General features: G+C 43.6%; 1 protein-coding gene across 3 annotated transcripts in view; it reads right to left on the minus strand.

The window, feature by feature from the left end:
* PDE10A (phosphodiesterase 10A) overlaps positions 1–25,386 on the minus strand; it is a 777,492-nt gene that overhangs the window by 84,750 nt on the left and 667,356 nt on the right. For all 3 annotated transcript variants that reach the window (XM_013966645.2, XM_018053454.1, XM_018053453.1), the window contains 2 exons: positions 2,915–3,035; positions 2,372–2,421 (listed from right to left, as the gene is read on the minus strand). In XM_013966645.2, the coding sequence (XP_013822099.1) occupies positions 2,372–2,421; positions 2,915–3,035 (171 nt within the window). The remainder of the gene's footprint in view (positions 1–2,371; positions 2,422–2,914; positions 3,036–25,386) is intronic.

Here is a 25,386-nt window from a genome sequence, read left to right on the forward strand (position 1 = left end):
CCCTGCACAGCGGACCAGGCTCCCAGTGGTCTGCCCTTTCCACCTCTGCAGACAAGCTCTCCCCACCTTCCCATTCTCCTCCACACAGAGCAGAAGAGGGCCAGCCCACAGGGCAACCTCACCTCGGTCTAGGGTTCATATCATTTCTTTCCAGGTAGAGCAGCCAGAACGCTGAGCCCACAACCCAGGTGTCAGCAGGGAATCTACTGGTCCCAGTTTGGTCACCAACAGCTGTGACTGAAGGTCAAGGGCCAAAATACAAACACAGCTACTGCAGACCACTGCTGAGGCTTGGGTGGAGACGTCAGGGAAGGAGTGATTAGACGTGGACTGCTGTAGTTAGTTACACGACAATATGCACCCCAGAAATCTGCAATGTGGGCCACTGCAGTTACACGATAATACGCACCCCAGAAATCATGAAAATTATCGTGAATTATTTTTTACACTTGCATTCACATCTGCATTTACAACCCACGTGTCCATGGATGGATGGACGGATAAAGAAACGGGGTACATATACACAATGGAAGACTACTCAGCCATGAAGAGGAACACATGTGAATCTGTTCTACTGAGGTGGATGAAACTAGAGCCCATTACACAGAGTGAAGTACGTCACAAAGAGAAAGAGACACATAGTATACTGACACATATATGTGGAATCTGGAGGGATGGCACTGATGAACCTATTTTCAGAGCAGCAATGGAGAAATAGACACAGAGAACAGACCTCTGGACAAGGTGGGAGGAGAGGAAGGAGAAGTCGGGAGAGGTATGGAGAGAGAAACAGAGAAATCTACAATACCATTTGTAAAACAGATAGCCAGTGGGAATTTGCTGTGTGACTCAGGGAACTCAAACAGGGGCTCTGCAGCAGGTTGAAGGTGAGGAGGGGAGGCAGATGGGAGGGAGGCCCGGGAGGGAGGGACATGGGTGTGCTTAGGGCTGATTCTTGTTGGTGATTCATGACAGAAAATCTCAAAATTCTGTAAAGCAATTATCCTTCAATTAAAAAATTTTTTAATATATTGTAAATTACATACTAATCTTTTAAAAGGAAGTCTTGGTTTTTAAATAAAAATTTCAAGGTTTAGAAAAAACAATTTTAGAATGACTAGGACAGAAATCTATTCATTATTTCAGTAGCTTCATCATTTTAAAATACTACCAGTATGTAAAAGAGAAAGTATTTACAAATAGGAGTAATATCTGAATAATTCTATTTAATAAACCCTCTTGCGGACTGCTTCTATGAAAGAAAATAAGAGAGAATACAGGTGAATACATAAATGAATAAAGAGCGGTCCTTATCCTGAACAGCTGTTAATCCTGTAACACAGATCATCACAACATAAGGGGAGCAACGTTGTGCAAATGAAGAGGTCACTTATGAGTAGGGGCACCCAGCCAATGAGGACTTTTTGTGCAGTGACTTCCGGGTTTGGACTACTCTACTATTCATGAACACTGCTAAAAATATCAGAATACTGTGTCTTTATTCCTATTAACATTTTGTACAATATAAATAGCATACATTTTGCTTACTCACAAAACAAGTATCACATTGCAAAAATACATACCAAATCTCAAAGAACAATGCCTAACACACAAGAAATGCAGAGTAAAAGTTTGCAAAATAATGTTATAACTGGGTTTTATTCACTTAACCTATGAAGATAAGTGTTGCTGGTTCAGAGTATTTTTCTAAAATGTTACAGATGTGTTAACACCATAACAAAAATTCAAATGCCAACAACTGAATGTCCTGAAGTAGTTTTGAAAGTGCCTAAGCGAGCTGCGCTTGGCTGCAGACGGTGCTTTAAGTGAGTCAGTCCAGAAGCACAGGGTCCAGCCTGTTCTGCCGGCGGGTGGACCAGGCACCCCTGAGCAGCTCCAACCCCAGAGCAGCCCGAGTCACCACCGCACAGCCCAGGAATCTATACGCAGCAACTCCATCCCAGCACTTTTCAGAGTTAGCTTTACAAAGTCTACAAACATCACATAAAACTTCTGCTCTCATTTACTTCTACTGCAGATTGCATGTAGAAAAAGGGCAGAGGCTGCCCCCAACACCCCAGCCCACAGTGGTGAAATCACTTCTGTATAGAACAGTGAGTCTAGAAACGCCATTCATGAAATAGCACACCAGAAACCAAACCAAAACAATAAAGAAAAAAAAGTTAAGAATTTCGTGACTAAACGTCACGATGTTGGTAAAATACTCAACTGGTAATCACCACGTACAGAAACAAAATAGAAAATGCTGGTTAAAGTACTTAATTATGATACATTTGCTGTTTGTAACATAATTTTACAGCTTATAACATTCTCTTATCTAGCATACCTAAATCTAAATTTAGATACTTACGTTATTGCACTCTCCAAGGAAATACAGTGCAAATCCATCAGCTTTTGTGGCTGCCAAAGCAATAAGAAAGGAAGAGACTAATCTCAATGGGAGAATAGAACACGCATGAATTCTCTAAGGTGAGACTTCAAATAGGAGTCTTTCGAATGGATTTGTTAGCATAATTAATTTTCATACAGTAAACTGAACTAAATAATTTATGGCTTTACTGAATTACATACTTAGAATATTTTCATTTCTTTTCATTAGCTATTTCTGTTTTTAAGATGTGACATTCTCAAAGGCACACAGCAATGTACTATGTAATAATATACTGGTCAAAGTTTAAATATTAGAATTATTAGAAAATATTTTTAAAATTTGAAACATATTTAATTTGAAAGCATTTAAAAAATAGACAAACGACATTTATAATACTGAATAGCCAATATAAGCATCAACCAAAGAATGATGTATATGCCTACATGTCATCAGTGAAGAGAACATAATTTAATTTACTTTGGTATAAGCTTTCTACTAGGAGGAACATTAAACGTTCCTTACCGATTTTGATGATGCTGCTCAATTCATAGAGGAGTAGCTGGTTGTCTCCTCCTGTATCCAACCGCTGTTCTATATAGCTGTTCAGTTCATACACAACTCCTTGCATATTTGTATCTTGATACTTTGAATTAAAAAAAAGAGGCATAATTAAATATGAAAAAATAAAAATTCCTTAGTTTGTCACATATGCAATTAATATACATGACTTTATATTATATGTTAGCTGTTCATGATATTTTTATAGAGCACGATTTAATTATTATGATGGACCATAAAAAGAGATTGAAAGTTAAAACTGCTACAACTTAGGATACTTACAGACTCCATGAATGAATATTTATATTAAAATATAGAGTGTTACAAGTTTGTTTCTGAAGTTTTAAATACAAGGTAATCAAGCAAGCTGGATCAGTAAAAACAGTTCGGAAATTTGTTAACTGACTGAAACGTCCTAAGATGCCCTGCACTGGGTGAAACGATGCTTGTTTATTACTCTCCACTCACTGGGGTCCATGGAGTGACCCCTGGACCCACGTGAGTCTGATCTCAACTCTGCCACTAGAGCAGGAAGGGAGGCTCTCACGGGAGCCGCCCCTGCGAGAGCAGCAGCCCCAGCAAGTCCCTGGTGCTCGCCGCACCGGGCCGCCAGGGCACGAGCTGGTGGACAAAGGTCTGGGAAGACGGTGGAGGCTACGCCCAATGCTGTGTCTTCTTCAAAGGACGGAAAACCCATCCTCTGGTGAGCCTCTATGCCACCAAGCATGCCTTCCCAAGCCTCCTCTCCAAACCACGGACATAGTGAACTTTTAAATAAAATTCTCTCACTCTGAGGCTCGACAGGCTCCTGGGGCTCCCCAGGGAACTTAGCCTAAAGGCTTCTCCCAGGATGGTCTCTGAACTCTGCAAAACGTGGTGATTGTCTGCTGCAGAAACCATCTCAGGCTGTCTCTCTCTTTCACGCACTCACTAGACCACTCAGCCATCTTTCTCTCCGAAAGCCCTACCGTTCGTTGTTACTGTTGAGCCCTGCACTCATCCCTCTGCGGGATGGATACACAACAGAACGGATGAGGCCATCAGTCAGTCGCTCCACAAACTCGCGCTGCCAGAGCTGACGATCCACTACCAACACGAGAAATGCTAGAGCCTGGACAAGGTAAAACTCCAGTCCTCAAGGAACTTACACTCCAGCTGGAAGAGAGTAAGCAAGCTACGCAGTGCGATGGAAGGTGACGGGCACGGCGCAGACAGGAGACCCGGGAAGGCTGACGGTACTTGGCTTTGGAGGAAAGGACAGCTTTTTAAACGGGATGCTCAGGGACGGAAGGATCCAGGGACACGAGAGACATGGACAGGCTCCGGTGAAGCCTAGAACCGTGAAGGGCGGGTCTGCCTAGTGCCCCCGGCTGCCTTGTAGAAGGATGCTGGTCGTCCACCACCTCTCTCTAATACTGACCTATTAACAGACTTAAGTCCAGGCAGACCCCAGAAAACGAAGTATCAAGGATAAACTGTCAAGAGATGAGACGGATGAGATTCAGCTAACCTATACAAACCTGGGCTTCCTCGGTGGCTCAGAGGGTAAAGCGTCTGCCTGCAATGCAGGAGACCCGGGTTCGATCCCTGGGTCGGGAAGAGCCCCCTGGAGAAGGAAAAGGCAACCCACTCCAGTATTCTTGCCTGGGGAATCCCATGGACAGAGGAGCCTGGTAGGCTATAGCCCATGGGGTCGCAAAGCATCGGACACAACTGAACGACTTCACTCACACATGGAAACCTGGGAAACGAATGAGGATGAACCTCACGGGGGCTGGGGTTGGGCAGAATAAAGATAACATCAGATCAGGCAGATGGAGGAGGGGTGCAGTAAACAGAAGTACCGGGTTCAGTGGGCTTGCAGTCGGGAAGCTGAAATCTGCATCGCCCCCCTCCCCAACAGCTGATATTTAATGCAGCTGAAAATCGGAACTTCCGCAGTATATACTCTAATCTTGGCAAGACTGGAAGGCTAGCGTGGATTCTTCCTGCCAGATCCAGTGACCCGCCCCTTGGCTATATCCGATGGACACTCCCTTCCTCAAGGCCATGACAAGTACATTCCCCAGGCCATGCCGGCCTGTGTGCAGAGCTCGGGGGTGTGGGCCATGAGTGACTCTGGGAACCACTACGGTTCAAAGGGTTTTCCTGATTCACTGAGCATGTGGGATCCTGGCCTCACAGGGGACAGGAGGCCACGCACACTAACCAGAGACAAGGCGGGTGCTGTTAGCATAGTGGACAGAACGGAAGCTGCGATCAGAATGACCTGGCCGGCGGAGGTCTTCAACCTGCATCAAGCACCTGACCGCAGGGTCCCTGCAGCTGAAATAGACAGGACGACCTCCTGCCTCAAGGTGGGTTTTTAGTTACTCAGTAGAGGAGCCTCTGTAAAAAAGATAACAGACTGACTTTTCCCTGACGATGTAATTCTGAGACCAGGCCCTTCCTTCAATGTGACCAGAATGCAGTGCTGAGATCAGTGACCAGCTGCTTTCCATCTCTGTGGGACAGGAAATGGGTCGTCACACACAAGCCAGAGCAAGGAGACACTTGGGGTTATGGACACTTTATCATGAGATTTCCTTTCAAGTCTCCGAGCTTTCATTTTTATCATTTGCGTAATAAGAAAGTTGAAATAGACTGTATTTAAGATATCTTTCAACAGGAACCTTCCGTGGCAATCTATGACCTCAAATTTTGTTGCTGTTTATATTAAGCTTCAAATTCTAATCTTGAAAATTATACATGGGTTACTTTCAGTAGACCCTGTTTCCTTTGATTAGCAATAATTGCATAAATACCATAAAATCAAAATATTTAGCTATGATTACTAATTTATGCCAACATAATATTACCTCTCAAATATCAAAGGTTCAGATGGTAAAGAATCTGCCTGCAATGCAGGAGACCTGGGTTCAATCCCTGGTTTGGGAAGACCCCTTGGAGAAGGGAATGGCAATCCACTCCAGTACTCTTGCCTGGAGAATCCCATGGCTAGAGGAGCCTGGTGGGCTACAGCCCACGGGGTCACAAAGAGTTGGACACGACTGAACGACTAATACAGACACTTTCACAGTTAGTGGATCATTCAAATCACAATACACTAAAAATGTTAATAATAATTACAATTATTTGGCCTCAGTCTTATGGCCATTTTGCTGTTCATGAGTACTATTATGAGAAGAAAAGCAGTGGGGATGAAAGTCAGCTAAGGCACTTCTCTTCTGGAAACATGATGAAGAAAGTTTACCCAGAGATGAATTCAATTCAGTGGAATAAACTTTCAGCTCTATGTCCTGACTAATAGGAAATTACAACCGTGTATTAGTGAAGTTGTGAAGAACTTGTATTTGCACAGCATTTCAACTTCGCAAAGTCCTTTCAACACTGCCTTTATTAACAGAACCCATATAAAGTGTGCACCGAGTATCACAGACATTTCTCAATCAAGAGGAGTCAGAACTCAAAGTTTCAATGAATTGGACAGTGGAAACCTTAGAACCAAACTGGACACAGTCACCCTCATTTTCTGTTCCACGTTGGTTTTCAAGCAGTAGTTGCTTTTCATTAAGGAAACCACACGCACGCACACACACACACACACACACACACACACACACACACACAAAGGATTTGCAGAGATATGACTCCATTGATAGGACTGTGGTGATCTAACATTAAAACTGGGAACTATGTCAGCCAGGCACTGAAATTGTGAACTCTATCAAGCTCTGACAGATGGTGCTGCTTCCCATGAAACTGCACCATGTCCTAAATCGTCCCTGTGAGTTTGCTGTGGTGCCTGAGGGCATCTGGAACACAACTTGGGGACCAGGGAATAGCCACTCTGTCACCCAGAGAGAAATAAAATTTTACATGACACAATGATTCTGGAGAAGATTCTTGAGAGTGCCCTGGACTGCAATGAGATCAGACCCATCAATCCTAAAGGAAATCAACCCTGAACATTCACTGAAGGACCGATGCTAAAGCTGAAGCTACAACACATTAGCCACCTGATGCGAAGAGCCAAGTCATTGGAAAAGACCCTGATTCTGGGAAAGATTGAGGGCAGGAAGAGAAAGGGGCAACAGAGGATGAGATAGTTGGATGGCATCACCGACTCGATGGACATGAGTTTGAGCAAGCTCCAGGAGTTGGTGATGGACAGGGAAGCCTGGCGTGCTGCAGCCCATGGGGTCGCAAAAAGTCGAACATGACTGAGCAACAGTATTAGTACTGACTGAATCAGTTCAGTTCAGTTCAGTTCAGTTGCTGAGTCATGTCCGACTCTTTGCAACCCCATGAACCGCAGCATACCAGCCCTCTCTCTCCATCACCGACTCCGGAGTCCACCCAAACCAATGTCCATCGAGTCGATGATGGCATCCAACCATCTCATCCTCTGTCATCCTCTTCTCCTCCTGCCCTCAATCTTTCCCAGGATCAGGGTCTTTTCCAATGAGTCAGCTCTTCGCATCAGGTGGCCAAACTATTGGAGTTTCAGCTTCAGCATCAGTCCCACCAATGAACACCCAGGACTTAAGGATGGATTGGTTGGATCTCCTTGCAGTCCAGGGGACTCTCAGGAGTCTTCTCCAGCACCACTAAATGGAGAAGTATTAATTCCAATTCAGAAAGAAAGCTGAGAGCTGCTCTTATCAGAAGAACAAGTATTCTCAGACTTGCTAAAGTGAACTAGGTGTTTAAACAATAACCAGAAGTTCATTTCACCAGGAGAGCTTGGATGAAATTCTCAAACAGTGGAGTTATGTTGGATAAACACAGACATACATGCAAAAACAGCTCAGTTTTCAGTATAAAGCTCAATATTTGAATAATATCTTCTATTCATCATTCTTTAGATTTCTTGTTTCTTTTTAAATTTACCTTTTTGTCACTTTTTGTTTTGACATCAGTTCAGTTCAGTCGCTTAGTCATGTCCGACTCTTTGCAACCCCATGAACGGCAGCACACCAGGCCTCCCTGTCCATCACCAACTCCCGGAGTCCACCCAAATCCATGTCCATTGAGTCGATGATGCCATCCAACCATCTCATCCTCTGTCATCCCCTTCTCCTCCTGCCCTCAATCTTTCCCAGCATCAGGGTCTTTTCCAATGAGTCAGTTCTTTACATCAGGTGGCCAAACTACTGGAGTTTCAGCTTCAGTATCAGTCCTTCCAATGAACATCCAGAACTGATCTCCTTTAGGATGGACTGGTTGGATCTCCTTGCAGTCCAAGGGACTCTCAGGAGTCTTCTCCAACACCACACTTCAAAAGCATCAATTCTTCGGTGCTCAACTTTCTTTATAGTCCAACTCTCACATCCATACATGACCTCAGGAAAAACCATAGCCTTGACTAGACGGACCTTTGTTGGTAAAATAATGTCTCTGCTTTTTAATATGCTGTCCAGGTTGGTCATAACTTTCCTTCCAAGGAGTAAGCATCTTTTAATTTCATGGCTGCAATCACCATCTGCAGTGATTTTGGAGCCCAAAAAGATAAAGTCTGTCACTGTTTCCACTGTTTCCCCATCTATTTCCCATGAGGTGATGGACCAGATGCCATGATCTTAGTTTTCTGAATGTTGAGCTTTAAGACAACTTTTTCACTCTCCTCTTTCACTTTTATCAAGAGGCTCTTTAGTTCTTCTTCACTTTCTGCCATAAGAGTGGTGTCATCTGCATATCTGAGGTTATTGATATTTCTGCCAGCAATCTTGATTCCAGCTTGTGCTTCTTCCAGCCCAGCGTTTCTCATGATGGACTCTGCATATAAGTTAAATAAGCAGGGTGACAATATACAGCCTTGATGTACTTCTTTTCCTATTTGGAACCAGACTGTTGCTCCATGTCCAGTTCTAACTGTTGCTTCCTGACCTGCATATAGGTTTCTCAAGAGGCAGGTCAGGTGGTCTGATATTCCCATCTCTTTCAGAATTTTCCACAGTTTATTGTGATCCATACCGTCAAAGGCTTTAGCATAGTCAATAAAGCAGAAATAGATGTTTTTCTGGAACTCTCTTGCTTTTTCCATGATCCAGCAGATGTTGAAATTTGATCTCTGGTTCCTCTGCCTTTGCTAAAACCACCTTGAACATCAGGAAGTTCACGGTTCATGTGTTGCTGAAGCCTGGCTTGGAGAATTTTGAGCATTACTTTACTCGTGTGTGAGAGAGTACAATAGTGCGGTAGTTTGAGCATTGTCTGACATTGCCTTTCTTTGGGATTGGAATGAAAACTGACCTTTTCCAGTCCTGTGGCCACTGCTGAGTTTTCCATATTTGCTGGCATAATTTTAATATAGTACAAGAAAGTCTTGTATACCATCAATTATTTACATTTGATCACATTTGCCTTGGCTTAGTCAGTAAAGTTTCTGCCTGCAATGCAGGAGACCTGGGTTAGATCGCTGGGTCAGGAGGATCCCCCGGAGAAGGAAATGGCAACCCACTCCAGGATTCTTGCCTGGGGAATCCCATGGTCAGAGAAGCCCGGCAGGCTTCAGTCCATGGGGTTGCAAGAGTCAGACATTACGTAGCGACTACACCACCATCACATTTGCCTTATCCTCGTGGTAAATTCTTTCCCTTCCTTCCCCACTTCCCTCTCTCTCTCTTTCCATCTCTCCCCATGTGTGTCTTATCTGTCTATCCATCTGTACACACATATATACACATAAACTAGAAATACATATTTTTATGAGTATTTGAGAAGAAGTTGTTATGTTCCTTTAACCGCAACCTTCAGGATATATTTCCTAAGAAAAAGAACAATAAGAGAGTAAACACTGAATTTGTACAGAGTGTGAGAGTCATAGGTCAATATAGTTATCATAATCAGAAAAATAGATAAATTCATATTCAAATTTCATACCTTGTCCCAATACTGTCTTTATAATTATCCCTTCCTCACTGGGCGAGGTTCAAATTCCAAATCATATATGCCAGTTAGTTGCCATGTCTCTTTCGTATACTTGATGTGGAACAATTCCACAGCCTTTCTTTGCATTCTTGAACTCAATGTTTCTGAGGAATATGAGTCAATTCTGACTTGCCTGATATTTTCTCAAGATCAGATTTAGAGGTTTTGTATTTTGGGCAAGAGTGCAGTGAGGTGATGGAGGTAGAACACCATCGTCTCTCCTGGATTTGCTCTTCGGCATTCTGCTGGGGAGAAGAGCTTGCTGTTTCCCCTCATTCATTCATTTACATGAGTATGGGCTCACAGATGCTGATTTTATTCAATGCATTAACTAATTAATATTAATTTATATTGTTATACATGCATTTTAATGCTCAAATTGTCCCAAACTTGACCAATGGAAACCCCTTCAGGATAGCTCCCATGCTCTTTTCACAAATCTTCTTGATTCTTTCAATACTTTCTTATCAAACATTTTGCTAGCCCTTGATCCAGCTATTTCTGCTTCTCAAAGAAGACCTAGTTTCTTTTAGTGGCAAATGATATTTAAAATCCAAGAGCTGGAGCTATATGTGCCCACTACTGTCATTGATTCTAAGCTTCTCATCAAGACAAATATAATATATATATATGAGAGAACCTCATGTAAATATATGTATTATATTATACTTACATGGGCAATTAGTCTATGACAAAGGAGGCAAGAATATCCAATAGAGAAAAGACAGTCTTTCCAATAAGTGGTGCTGTGGACACTGGACAGCTACAGGTAAAAGGGTGAAACCAGAACACTCTCCAGCACCACATGCAAAAATAAATGGATGACAGACCTAAGTGTAAGACCAGATACCAGAAAACTCCTAGAGGAAGACGTCAGGAGAACACTCTTACACAAATTGCAGCCATGTTTTTTAGATCTGTCTCCTAGAGTAAAGAAAATAAGAGCAAAAAATGTTTTTTAAAAAGGATCTAATTAAATTTAAAAGCTTTTGCACAGGAAAGGAAATCATTAACAAAATGAAAAGACAACCTACTACGTGGGAAAAGATAGTTGCAAATAATGATTGACAAGGAGTTAACATCCAACGTATATAAACAGCTCACCAATTCAATATCAAAAACAACAAAGAAACTGATTTAAAAATGAGCAGAAGAATGAAGTAGACATTTGTCCAACAATATTCAACATCAGTAATCATTAGGGAAATGCAAATCAAAACCACGATGAGATATCACCTCATACTTGTCAGAATGGCTACCATCAGAAAGAACACAAATAATAAATGTTGGTGAAAACGGAACTCTTGTGCACTGTTGGTGGGAATGTAAATTGGTACAGCCACTGTAGAAAATAAGGGGTTTCTCAAAAACAAAAAATCAACCTAAAAATAGAACTATGTTATGACCCAGCAATTCCATTCCTGAGTATATATCCAAAAACTCCAAAACAGAAATTAAAACAGACATACGTACCCCAAAGTTCACAGCAGCTTTATTTACAATTGCCAAGATATGGAAGCAACCTAAGTGCCCTTCAACAGATGAATGGAGAAAGATGTAAGATGTAATGGGATACGACTCAGCCCTAAAAGAGGAAACACTGCCAGCTGCGGCAACGAGGATGGACTGGGAGGACATTATGCTAAGTGAGATAAGTCAGAGAGACAAATCCTGCATGATGTCACTTATATGTGGAATCAAAAAACTACAACACACTGGTGAATAAAGCAAAAAAGAAGCAGGCTCACAGAATAGTGACAAGACTAGCAGTCACCAGTCGGGAGAGGGGAACAAGAAAGGGCAACACTGGGGAAGAGGGTTAAGAGGTACAGACTATCGCATATAAAGTAAGCTACAAGAATACGTTGTTCAGCATGGAGAATAGAGCCAACATTTTATAATAACTCTACATGAAGTATCATCTTTAAAAACTGCTGCTGCTGCTGATGCTGCTGCTGCTGCTAAGTCGCTTCAAGTCGTGTCCAACTCTGTGTGACCCCACGGATGGCAGCCCACCAGGCTCCCCCGTCCCTGGGATTCTCCAGGCAAGAACACTGGAGTGGGTTGCCATTTCCTTCTCCAATGCATCAAAGTGAAAAGTGAAAGCGAAATCACTCAGCCGAGTCCGACTCTTTGCAACCCCATCGACTGCAGCCCACCAGGCTCCTCTGTCCATGGGATTCTCCAGGCAAGAGTACTGGAGTGGAGTGCCATTGCCTTCTCCCACTTTAAAAAATGTTAATCACTAAATTGTATACCTGAAACTTATATTGTGTAGCAACCATACTTCAATAAAAAATAAGATTTTTAAAAATTGAAGCATAATTCTCAAAAAAATATAGAAACAAAATTATACGAGGCAAATACTTAAGAGGGTTATTCCTGGGTGGAAAAGTACATGTATGTTTAACTTTACAAGCAAGTGGCAAACCTTTTTCAATGTTACATATTAAGAATAAAGTTATCAAAATGATTTGAGTATTTTAGAGGAAAATAAATTATAAATAAAGGTCACTTATTTCATACAAACACCACAGGCAGGAGAATTCTAAGCATGGGCAATCACAATGAAGAGTTAAGGAAACCTGTGGGCCTCAGAGGCACTGCAGGAGAAAAAGAGCTGGGAAAGAAGATGCCACTGACTCTTTGCAAATGCCATTGTAAAGTTTAAAAATCCTTAACAGAAAGCGAGGGATTAGTAGACACTCATCCTGACACCAAGGGGAAGCTGCCTAGCTTGTCCTGCACTTAACTGAGTGCACAGGGCAGGCGGCACGTGAAGCTGGTTCAGAGTCCTCCACAGCAGACTTCAGGAGTTCAGAGGAAGCATCCTACAAAAAGCTACAAAGGATGGAGAAACCTGGATGAAGGCCGAAGAGCAACAACCAGGACAAGAGGACAGAATGACCGCAGGTTACACCCAGGCAAGGCAGGAAGTCCATGTTAAAAGTGGTGAAAGCAAGCATGCTACAAATGAGGAAGGCATTCTTTTGAAAACATATCGCCAGCTGAACATAAGGACAATTCAGTTCAGTTCAGTTAAGTCACTCAGTCATGTCTGACTCTGTGACCCCATGGACTTCAGCGCGCCAGGCCTCCCCGTCCATCACCAACTCCTGGAGTTCACTCAAACTCATGTCCATCGAGTCGGTGATACCATCCAACCATCTCATCCTCTGTCGTCCCCTCCCTGCCTTCAATCTTTCCCAGTATCAGGGTCTTTTCAAATAAGTCAGCTCTTGCCATCAGGTGGCCAAAGTATTGGAGTTTCAGCTTCAACATCAGTCCTTCCATGGAATATTCAGGACTGATTTCCTTTGGGATGGACTGGTTGGATCTCCTTGCAGCCCAAGGGACTCTCAAGAGTCTTCTCCAACACCACACTTCAAAAGCATCAATTCTTCAGCACTCAGCTTTCTTTATAGTCCAACTCTCACATCCATGCATGACTACTAGAAAAGTCACAGCCTTGACTAGAGGGATCTTTTAAAAACTAACTTTCCTAAAGAATACTTAAGTTTTCAAAGGACTACTTTAACTAATGTAATTTAGGGCAAAAAAGTCTAAGAGATGAAAGGGCTTTTCATGATGATAAATTAATTTAGGAAAATGAGTCCATGAGATAAGACGTCTTCAAATCACTCATGTAGTAAACATTTCTGATATGTCTAAGACTGTTAACAGAAAAAAATTAAGCAATCAAGAGCAGATGAATAAAGAGAAGGTTAAAGAAACAAAAGATGTATCTAAGTGCTTTACCCCGTAGATGTATTTGTGAATGTCAATATGTAAATAAGTCTTTTTAAACAAATATTTCCTCAGCAATGTGTCAAGCACTACTACTGTATAAGTATCCGACAAGGCTCTATCACTCATGGAATTGAAATCCCAGTGGGAAGAAAGCAATATACAAGAAAACAGTGATAATGTCTACGGCAAAAATGTATGCTCTGTCATGTAAAACTCTGTGTGACCCCATGGACTACAGCCCTGCCAGGCTCCTGTGTCCACGGAATTCTCCAGTCAAGAGTACTAGAGCAGATTGCCACACCCTTCTCCAGGGGATCTTTCCAACCCAGAGATGGAACACAAGTCTCCTACATTGCAGGCAGAGTCTTTACCATCTGAGCCACCAGGGAAGCCCTACCTGGGAAGCCCAAATGAAACATACTATGATTCTGTTGCCATCTTTAACGTAATAAACTACGATCCAGGAGAAACTGGATTTTATGCACAACTGTTCTTTGACTAGATCATTACTATGTTCTTGCTTCTTACAACAAAGAAATGTGCCCCAAACAATGGACTTTAACTAGCCTCTGAGTCTGTGACCGGGCTTCCCAGGCGTCAGCTGTGGTGAAGAATCTGGCTGCCAGTGCAGGAGTCTAAGGAGATGCAGATTCAGTCCCTGGGTCGGGAAGACCCCCTCCTGGAGAAGGCAATGGCACCCACTCCAGTACTCGTGCCTGGAGAATCCCGTGGACAGAGGCGCCTGGTGGGCTCCAGTCCATGAGGTTGCAGAGAGTCGGACACGACTGAGCGACTTAGCACTCCTCTTCCTTCCCTTCTGTTGCCAAGAACATACTATACTAAGATCAACAGCTTCATATGTTTCTCCGCTGTTAATATTTCCCAGCATCTACACTCTCTAAAACAGAGTTGCGGTTGCCAAGAATGCTCTTAAAAAACAGGTACCAATTTAGAATCTTGTGAAAGAAGAATGCGTTCGGTTCCCGTTTAAAAAATATCATAATGGCTTGATAGTGAGTTTAATCACTATCACCGTGATTAATAGGATCTGTGTTCTTCTATATATCATGGATATCGTTTTATTATCACTGATCAGGAACAAACTATAACAGACAGATGGTCTACGTGTCTGTCGTTAAGATTACAGGTTTCATCCTTAGCATGAGCCAAGCCAAACCGCTGTCTTTAGCTACTGTTTTCCGGTATGTCAATAGCATGCAACATGTTCTCACAGCAGACTGACGCGCTCAGCTACTCAGGGAGACGATCCGCCGCTCACTCTCTGCGGAAGCCAGGGTGCTGAGAACTGATCCTCCACACAGGCTTCCGAGGTTTCTGTGGCTATAGTTAGTAACTAGCCGCCAAAGCTGCGAAACAAAATTTAGCTGAAACGAACCATACCGTGCTTTGTAAGAAATTTTGCTTTGAGTTTCACAAAACTCACGTTGGAGTGCCTGAAGCTATTTTGCCTTGTGTCATATGGAAAACACAGCCTCTGCTGGCAGGCTTCCAGCCAGTATTTCTCGGGAAAGCGGGTGATTCTTCCATCAGGGTGAGAAATCCTTGTTCAGTTCAGTTCAGTCGCTCAGTCATGTCCAGCTCTTTGCAACCCCATGGACTGCAGCACGCCAGGCCTCCCTGTCCGTCACCAACTCCAGGAGTCCACCCAAACCCATGTCCATTGAGTTGGTGATACCATCCAACCATCTCGTCCTCTGTCGTCCCCTTCTCCCCCTGCCCTCAATCTTTCCCAGCCTCAGGGCTAAATCCTTGTTAGGCTGTTTGCTATTTCAAATTCAAAAGGCCACAGTTTCACTTTGCCTGGCTGGAACGTTATATCTCTGCCGTTCCTCTGGCTTCTCAGTCCTACAGTTAAGCTGAGAATCAACGGGGCGGTGACCTGCCTGCCCTCCCGGTCCTCGTTTGCAAGTGCCATATCCAGGTGTCCAAAGGCCCTCTTAGCCAAAGCCTGATTACAGGAACTGCCAGGGAGAGGGCAGGGGGAGAAGGGCACGACAGAGGACGAGCTGGCTGGATGGCATCACCAACACAATGGACATGGGTTTGGGTGGGCTCCTGGTGTTGGTGACGGACAGGGAGGCCTGGCGTTTAGGGAGGTTTTAGAGGACACGCTTCCTGTCTGCTTCTCCACTGGGCCACAGCCCCTGAGTCCCATGACTGTCAGCTGGAGGGAGGCATAGGGAACAAGAAAAATTCCTCCAGGTATTTCTACAAGCGTCTGCCTACTCTCGGGCTGCCCTGATGGCTCAGTTGGTAAAGAATCCGCCTGCAATGCAGGAGACCCCGGTTCGATTCCTGGGTCAGGAAGATCCCCTGGAGAAGGGACAGGCCACCCACTCCAGTATTCTTGGGCTTCCCTTCTGACTCAGCTGGTAAAGAATCTGCCTGCAGTGCAGGAGACCTGGGTTCAATCCCTGGGTTGGGAAGATCCCCTGGAAAAGGGAATGGCTACCCACTCCAGTATTCTGGCCTGGAGAATCCCATGGACTGTATAGTCCATGGGGTCGCAAAGAGTAGGACAAGACTGAGCGACTTTCACTATTTCACTGCCTACTCTAGTCATCTGCGTATCACCTTCGCTTACTGAACACTGAACCACATTTTAGTAAGTATGGCTCTGAAACTTCCTAGAGATTGACGTAAAATCAGATAAATAGGTTTGTATTATCATGAAATTTAATAATAAAAACTGGCAGGTATCCTTCCCTAAGAGATGTAGAAATGAAGAAAAGATACCGTATTTATTTATTTTTAGGATACCTTATTAAATGAATGGGCAAGACCAGAAGAGGGAGCGCTCATGCAGACCCCAAACAGGAAGAGACTACCCCGCATCTCCAACTGGGAGCAGGTGCCTTACCACCTAACTACCCGGGAAAGGACGGAAGGTCTTCTCCCCACCCAGCAACAGCTCAGCCAATGGAAAGCCACTACACTCCCCACTCCCGGTTTCCTCCAATGGACTCCGTGCTTGTCAACAGCTCTTCCAAGCTTCCCCTTGTTCCTTTATAAGACAGCATTCCTCTTCTCTGTCTAGGTTTGCGTATAGCTTCTGCTATAGCATGCTTAACCCAAACTGCAAATCTCTGTTATTCCTGAAAAAAAACAAAACAAAACAAAACAAAACAAAAAACCCACAAAGGATTTTGCTGGTAAAACAACTATTTTATTTCTAAGGTAAGCTTTACATAAATGAAGACCGACTTAGGTTCAAGTTCACATAACTGGAAGCTTAACAGCCAGCTAGTCTGCTTATTCATAGAAAAGTACTGATGATCCCAAGTTTTATTTCTCCTCCTCTGTTTCTTCCTCTATTTGTTTCTTTGGTTATATTTTTCTTATAACCAATTAAAAATTATTTTTAAAAAATGATACGCTGTGAAAGGAAACGGGAAGTGAATAAATGTGAGTCTTTTGTGAAGGAAAAGACTGGAGTTTGCTGGGGAGGCTGCAGCCGGTGGGGGAGGCCTCTGAGACTCGAGAACTGTGGCCGCAGCCACGTGGCCCCTCTGACCCAAATCATCACATCTTCTCTCCACTGGATTATTTCCACTGGTATGCATTTGTTGCTGTTTATTCCATTTTTTAAAAAAGAAAAATGAAACATTTTAAAAACAAAATAATATCTCAGGGGTGGGGAGTGAGGAAAATGGGTAAAAGTGGTCAAAAGATACAAACTTTCAGGCACAAAATAAGCAAGTCTCGGGGCTCTGATGTACAGCAGGGTGACTGTAATTAACAAGACTGTATCGGATATTCGAAAGTTGCTGAGGGGGTAGACCTTCAAGTTCTCATCACCAGGAAGAGGCAGCTCATAACCACGCAGTGACGGGTGGTAACTAGGCCTATTGCGACGATCACTTCACAGTGCACATGTGTGTGAATCATTCTGCTGTGCACCTGAAACTAATCAAGGTCACACGTCAAGTACACCTGACTCCCTGTCTAGCTACCACACACTTTCTCGTCTCTCTTTTGAGGCAAAACTCCAAAAAACAATTGTATGTATTTGCCCCCTGCAATTTCTCCTCCCCACCACCCAACTCTAATCGCTCAGTGGAACAGCTCTAATTGAAGTCGCCCATGGCCTCCACGAAGTCAGATCCAAATGCCAGCTCTCAGGCTTCATTTCCCTGAAATGTTGGCAGCATTGAACACACCAGTGACTGCTCTCTTCGTCTGGACCCAGCTTCTCCTCCACTCCAAGAGGCACAGGCCCCGGGCTCGCCTCCTGCCCACGGACTCCTCCGTCGAGTCTGCACAGGCCTTTCTCCCGCGGAAGACTTGCAAACGCCCTGCGCCAGGGCTGCGGCTTCGGTCCTCTCTTCTCAAACCACACTCACTTTGTAGGTGAGCTCACGCAGTCTCAGCACTTCACTACCATCCTATATGCTGGGGTTCTTAATCATCCATATTATGACTAAGGCTTCTCAAATTTGTATCTCTAGCTCAGAGCATCCCCCTGAACTCCAGACTCAAATAGTCAACTAACTGCTTAACATCTCAGCTTAGAAATCTACTCAAGGTCTCAGACTCAGCCCCCAGTGGTGACCCCTGCTCCCTGCTCTGGCAAACACTCCCATCTCAGTGCTGGCAACCTTGACGTTCCATCTGCTCAGGCAAAGACCCAATGCTATCATTTCTCTTTTTTGTCTTTTTTTCTGTACCAAGCATTCAATTAATCAGCAGTTCTTGTTCACTCTGCTTTCCAAATATGTATAGAATTCAGTCTACCAAATCTCCACACCTCCATCATCACCACCTTCATCTCTCCCAGGATCACCGCACTGTCCTCCCACTTGTCACCACCCTTGGCACTGGGAGTGCTGCTATATTTATTTACTTAAGATTCCCGCACTTATGTCTGCACCAGTAACACTGGTCAATATGTGTTCTATCTTGTATAATGTTTTAATTTTTGTTTTAGGAATAAACTTCCCTCTTGAGATAAATTATCCTCTTAGCTTTTGAAATACATACTTTATATTATGTAGAAATTTTCTCCTTTTTCATGTTTGGAGGAATCATCCAGTAAAAACTTTTAGGCATCATGCATTATAAGGGGACTTTACCAACTTTTAGTTTTTTTCACTGCTTAACAAGACATTTAGTTTTCTTAACTTTCCTTCAATAAACTTTAATAATTTATAATTTCCTTAATATTGGCCATTATGTCTAAATTTTCAAATGCATTAGTATATATTAATATCATTCCTTATTAAATTATTAATAATCTCCTTTTTGCCTATAGTTATCTTCCCTTTTTATCCCTTAATGTTTGCTATTTTCTTATTTCTTGAATAGATTGCCAAAACCGTCTACTTTATTGATCTGTTTAAGAAAATATCTTTTGCATTATTAATTAAGCCTATATGTTAAATTGTGGGCCATTAATTTCTTCTCATTAATTCCCTCTGCTTTTAAAAATTTTATTTTTGGTATCCCAAAACTGAATAAAAGACTATGCATTTTCATCCTCTTCTGACTGCATACCTTAGGTTTGGTAGATTTTATTCCCATTTTACATTTCAGGTTTTTAAAGGTTATTTTAAAAGATCACCCAGATAAAGACTGGCAAAGAACAAATTCAAATCTGTGTGATTTACACTGTTCCAGAGAAGTTCTTTTGAATATATCACGCATGAAACATAGATGCAGTTCACATGAAAGGAAACAAAGTTAACAAGTGGCAATGTGTTTATTTCCTTTAAATAAAAACAGTAAAACAATGTCATGCCATTGACACACGAGACGAGATATGACTGCTAATTAAATTGGGTTAGAATGAAATCTTAACTGGGACAATAATTTGATAAACCAACTTATCAACCTGTTCAGTCCAGTTCAGTCGCTCAGTCGTGTCCGACTCTTTGTGACCCTATGAACTGCAGGACACCAGGCCTCCCTGTCCATCACCATCTCCCGGAGTTCACTCAAACTCACATCCATCAAGTCAGTGGTGCCATCCAGCCATCTCATCCTCTGTCATCCCCTTCTCCTCCTGCCCCCAATCCCTCCCAGCATCAGAAGCTTTTCCAATGAGTCAACTCTTTGCATGAGGTGGCCAAAGTACTGCAGTTTCAGCTTTAGCATCATTCCTTCCAAAGAAATCCCAGGGCTGATCTCCTTCAGAATGGACTGGTTGGATCTCCTTGCAGTCCAAGGGACCCTCAAGAGTCTTCTCCAACACCACAGTTCAAAAGCATCAATTCTTCGGCGCTCAGCTTTCTTCACAGTCCAACTCTTACATCCATACATGACCACAGGAAAAACCATAGCCTTGACTAGATGGACCTTAGTCGGCAAAGTAATGTCTCTGCTTTTGAATATACTATCTAGGTTGATCATAACTTTTCTTCCAAGGAGTAAGCGTCTTTTAATTTCATGGCTGCAATCACCATCTGCAGTGATTTTGGAGCCCCCCAAAATAAAGTCTGCCACTGTTTCCACTGTTTCCCCATCTATTTCCCATGAAGTGATGGGACAGGATGCCACGATCTTCGTTTTCTGAATGTTGAGCATACAGCCAATTTTTTCACTCTCCTCTTTCATTTTCATCAAGAGGCTTTTTAGTTCCTCTTCACTTTCTGCCATAAGGGTGGTATCATCTGCATATCTGAGGTTATTGATATTTCTCCCAGCAATCTTGATTCCAGCTTGTGTTTCTTCCAGTCCAGCGTTTCTCATGATGTACTCTGCATAGAAGTTAAATAAGCAGGGTGACAATATACAGCCTTGATGTACTCCTTTTCCTATTTGGAACCAGTCTGTTGTTCCATGTCCAGTTCTAACTGTTGCTTTCTGACCTGCATACAGATTTCTCAAGAGGCAGGTTAGGTGGTCTAGTATTCCCATCTCTTGAAGAACTTTCCACAGTTTATTGTGATCCACACAGTCAAAGGCTTTGGCATAGTCAATAAAGCAGAAATAGATGTTTTTCTGGAACTCTCTTGCTTTTTCCAGGATCCAGTGGATGTTGGCAATTTGATCTCTGGTTCCTCTGCCTTTTCTAAAACCAGCTTGAATATCAGGGAGTTCACGGTTCACGTATAGCTGTAAGTCTGGCTTGGAGAATTTTGAGCATTACTTTACTAGTGTGTGAGATGAGTGTAATTGTGCGGCAGTTTGAGCATTCTTTTGCATTTCCTTTCTTTGGAATTGGAATGAAAACTGACCTTTTCCAGTCCTCTGGCCACTGCTGAGTTTTCCAAATTTGCTGGCATACTGAGTGCAGCACTTTCACAGCGTCATCTTTCAGGATTTGAAACAGCTCAACTGGAATTCTATCACCTCCACTAGCTTTGTTTGTAGTGATGCTTTCTAAGGCCCACTTGACTTCACTTTCTAAGATGTCTGGCTCTAGATTAGTGATCACATCATCAAGATTATCTGGGTCATGAAGATCTTTTTTGTACAGTTCTTCCGTGTATTCTTGCCACCTCTTCTTAATATCTTCTGCTTCTGTTAGGTCCATGCCATTTCTGTCCCTTATCGAGCCCATCTTTGCATGAAATGTTCCCTTGGTATCTCTAATTTTCTTGAAGAGATCTCTAGTCTTTCCCATTTTGTTGTTTTCCTCTATTTCTTTGCATTGATCGCTGAAGAAGGCTTTCTTATCTCTTCTTGCTATTCTTTGGAACTCCACAATCAGATGCTTATATCTTTCCTTTTCTCCTTTGCTTTTCGCTTCTCTTCTTTTCACAGCTATTTGTAAGGCCTCCCCAGACAGCCATTTTGCTTTTTTGCATTTCTTTTTCATGGCATGGTCTTGATACCTGTCTCCTGCACAATGTCACAAACCTCAGTCCATAGTTCATCAGGCACTCTATCAGATCTAGGCCCTTAAATCTACCTGTAGTATGTATAATAAAATACTTATGTCTTTTCACCAAGTAATTTCAGATCTTAGCATTCTTCTTCAGGACATATTTCATAAGACTAAGACTGCTAAATGAAAATTAGACTATACTGAAATACATTGACAACATTCTGAGGGGTAAAGACAGTACCCAAGGATTCTCCTTCCTCCATGGAATTTTCCAGGCAAGAACACTGGAGTGGGTTGCCATTTCCTTCTCCAGGGGATCTTGCTGACCTGGGATCGAGCCTGCATCTCCTACACTGCAGGCAGAATCTTTACCATTGAGCCACCTGGGAAGCCCCAAAGAATTCTAGAGCTGGTTAAATTTGTCATACTCTAGTACTCAGCATCCAAATACTCTTTTTCTCTTGATGTTTTCTCTCCCTTTTCTTGTCAGAAATCGTTCTGATTTATAAGCTGGAGCCACTTACATCAAAAACGACAATAGGAAAAGAAAGGACCAATTGTACTGACTAGAAGCTCTGACTGACACACGCCCCTGGAGGCCCCCGTCCCGACGGCTGTGATGAGGGCTCTTCCCCTCCTCTCTCAGTTTTGGCCCGCGTGACTGCATTCTGCGACGTGGACCTCCCTGCCCCAGGGCCTTTGCACTTGCCGCACCTTCTGCCACAGTGCCCTTCCCCCCGCTCCCAGCATGCCTCCTTCCTGCACCCCCTGTAATGTCTTCCCAGTTACCTGGAAGGCATCGCTGGCGACACACTCAAACCCCCAGCCCACGTCTTCTCCCCTGGCCTTGTCTCTATAGTACGGCCACTCCTAGCCCACCATCACTCTCTATTGGATCATTCTGCTTCCTATGTATTTATTTATTCTATGTATTTATCATTTAAAAATTTTTTCACCTGTCTCCACCACTGCCTCCCATACTATGAGAACCGGGATGCCATTTTTCACTATATTCCTAGAACCTAGAGCAATGCCTGGCATGTAGATGCTCACTAAGTATCTGTCGATGGAACAGAAGTAGGGAGGAGGATGGAGGCAGGGAGGGAAGGCGCAAGAGAGGAAGAAAGAGGAGGAGAAAGGACCGAAGTGTCACTGCATGTCAAAAACATCTTAGTGTACCAAAAGATCAATAACCATAAATGTCCTGCAGTTTCAGTGAAAAGCTGATTCTCCCTAAATCCTATTACAGACACGGAGCTGACAAGAACTACCTGGCCTACCCTGTCTTATCGGAGTCAAGCCACAGTTGGTCCACAATGTCGCGCCAGAGCTGCCAGCTTCTGCAAATATACTGACAATACGGTAGGCTTCGTCAGATGTCCACCCAACCTTAAGGAGACGTGTGGGAAAAACCTGAGTGAGTGTGTTTCCCTTGGGAAGACAGAACACAGTCCCTCTATTTGAAGAGTTCTCATGTGGAGCGGAGAAGGCAATGGTGACCCACTCCCTCCTCTCGCCTGGGAAATGCCATGGACGGAGGAGCCTGGTAGGCTGCAGTCCATGGGGTCTCGAAGAGTCAGACACAACTGAGCGACTTCACTTTCACTTTTCACTTTCATGCACTGGAGAAGGCAATGGCAACCCACTCCAGTGTTCTTGCCTGGAGAATTCCAGGGACGGAGGAGCCTGGTGGGCCACCATCCATGGGGTCGCACAGAGTCGGACACGACTGAAGCGACTTAGCAGCAGCAGCAGCAGCAGCATGTGGAGCAGCCTGGACACGCCAGCATTTTTTGAGTTGCTACAAAAGTCAAAACAATGCTAGCAGACAGCAGTTCAGGAGAGGCTGTTTGGCTCCCAGTGCAAAGTATCTCACAACAATCAGAACTGCCTGGAGGGTAAGAATCTGCCTCCCTGGAGAGCAAGCTCTCAACAATGGATGTGCCCTGTGACCAGTCACCACCTACCTAAAGGTTGCGCTTGTTGTTGTTCAGTCGCTAAGTCGTGTCTGACTCTTTGCAACCCCACGGACTGCAGCACTCCAGCCTTTCCTGTCCTTCACTATCCCCTAGAAATGTAACTTGAGAAGTGCTAAATACATGAGCTGATGACCTAGATGAGTGTCAGTTGCCAGAATCTGGAAGTTTTTTCTTGTTGTTGTTCTAAATAAACTCCAGAACTTGGGTAGTTTTGATATTGGTTGGATGGCATCATGGATTTGATGGACATGAGTTTGAGTAAGCTCTGGGAGTTGGTGATGGACAGGGAGGCCTGGCGTGCTGCAGTCCATGGGGTCACAAAGAGTCAGACACGACTGAGCGACTGAACTGAACTGAGATATATAAAGCACATCAAGATTAAACAGGGAAGAAAAAGAAAATCTGAAGAGACTCATAACTAGTAGGAGATTGAATCAAAAGAAAAATAACCTGACCACGAAAAGCCCTGGACCTGGCGGCTTTACTAGTAAATTCAACCAAACATTTTGTCATTCATTGTTCAGGCACTAAGATGTGTCCAGCTCCTTGCAACTCCACGGACTGCAGCACGCCAGGCTTCCCTGTAATTCACCATCTCCCAGAGCCTGCTCAAACTCATGTCCATCGAGTCGGTGACGCCATCCAACCATCTCATCCTCTGTCGTCCCCTTCTCCTCTTGCCCTCAGTCTTTCCCACCATCAGCGTCTTTTCCAATGAGTCAGTTCTTCATATCAGGTAGCTAAAGCTTTGGAGTTTCAGCTTTAGCATCAGTCCTTCCGATGAATATTCAGGACTGATTTCCTTTAGGATGGACTGACTAGTTTGATCTCCAAGGTTGCACAAGCTATTTCTAAGTCTCACTTTAACATAAAACATTGGTATGCCATTTTATAAAGCAAATTCTGAATATCAGAACTGACCGAGATCTGGAGTACATTCAGGAAAAAAAAAACAAAAACAAAAACAAAAAAAACAACGTAAAGATCCTGGCAACCGATGCTGGTTTAGATCAACAGCTCATGTATTTAGCACTTCTCAGCTGGAGATGCATGCCTCTAAATCTGGCATAAAATAGGAGAATCTTATAAAATAATAGCAAAGAAGAAAAGCACTATGTATAGCCGCTCATCACTTCTCATGGCCTTAAAGACAGCACGCGATGTCGTCTGCGTCTCCTCTCTGCTCACCAGACAGGAGGCACTGTTATAAGACATACGCTGCCATCTGCACCCACAATGCCTGGTGGCGATATTTTGCAAAATTAAACTATGCAAAGATGCATTCAATCAAAAGGACTCTTCTTTGTTCACACAGCTATTTTCCCCAAATAGAGCCTGGCAAGAATAGCTGAAAGCATGGACTGCAGCACCAAATTCACTGACGACAGACACTGGTACAAAAGCTTTAAACTGGGGGACACTGGAAGCGATGCAAGGTAGCCCACTAAACGGGTGAGCGGAGTTAGTGCAGTGACGTCAGCGGGGCAGCAGGAGGACCGCCGTCCACTCTGCTGCCAACAGAACAGGACGGAAGCAAGAGGTACGGGCGGGCTGGAATCACCTCCTGGGGCATCTCTTTCCCACTTCCCTTCAGAACAACAATATTTAAAATCTTTCCAGGCCTCTAAAGGCTAAACTGAGGTTAGGGATTCACTATGAATGAAAGCTATTCTAAAGCAAGAATGTGATGGGTAAGTTGTATTGCAGCTTTTTCCCTACTGTCCTTGATGTACAAACAGGTGGAAGCACCTTGGAGCTCTGAGATAGTGGCTTTGCCAATATCCACACCTCAGTATCTCATGACAGTCCAGGTCCCCTTGTGAGGATCCTCTGTCACCCTCACACATTGCTTTCAGCCATTTCTGCTGCTCTCCGTAGCTGTAAAAATTCCAGTCTGATCTCTCTGCCCCTGATATACGCTGAAACACTCAGACTTGGGAACGTTCCAACTGTGAGCCCAGAAGACGCGAAGCTAATAGTGCCAT

This window comes from Capra hircus, chromosome 9 (genome assembly GCF_001704415.2).
Source record: "Capra hircus breed San Clemente chromosome 9, ASM170441v1, whole genome shotgun sequence".
Classification (NCBI taxonomy): domain Eukaryota; kingdom Metazoa; phylum Chordata; class Mammalia; order Artiodactyla; family Bovidae; genus Capra; species Capra hircus.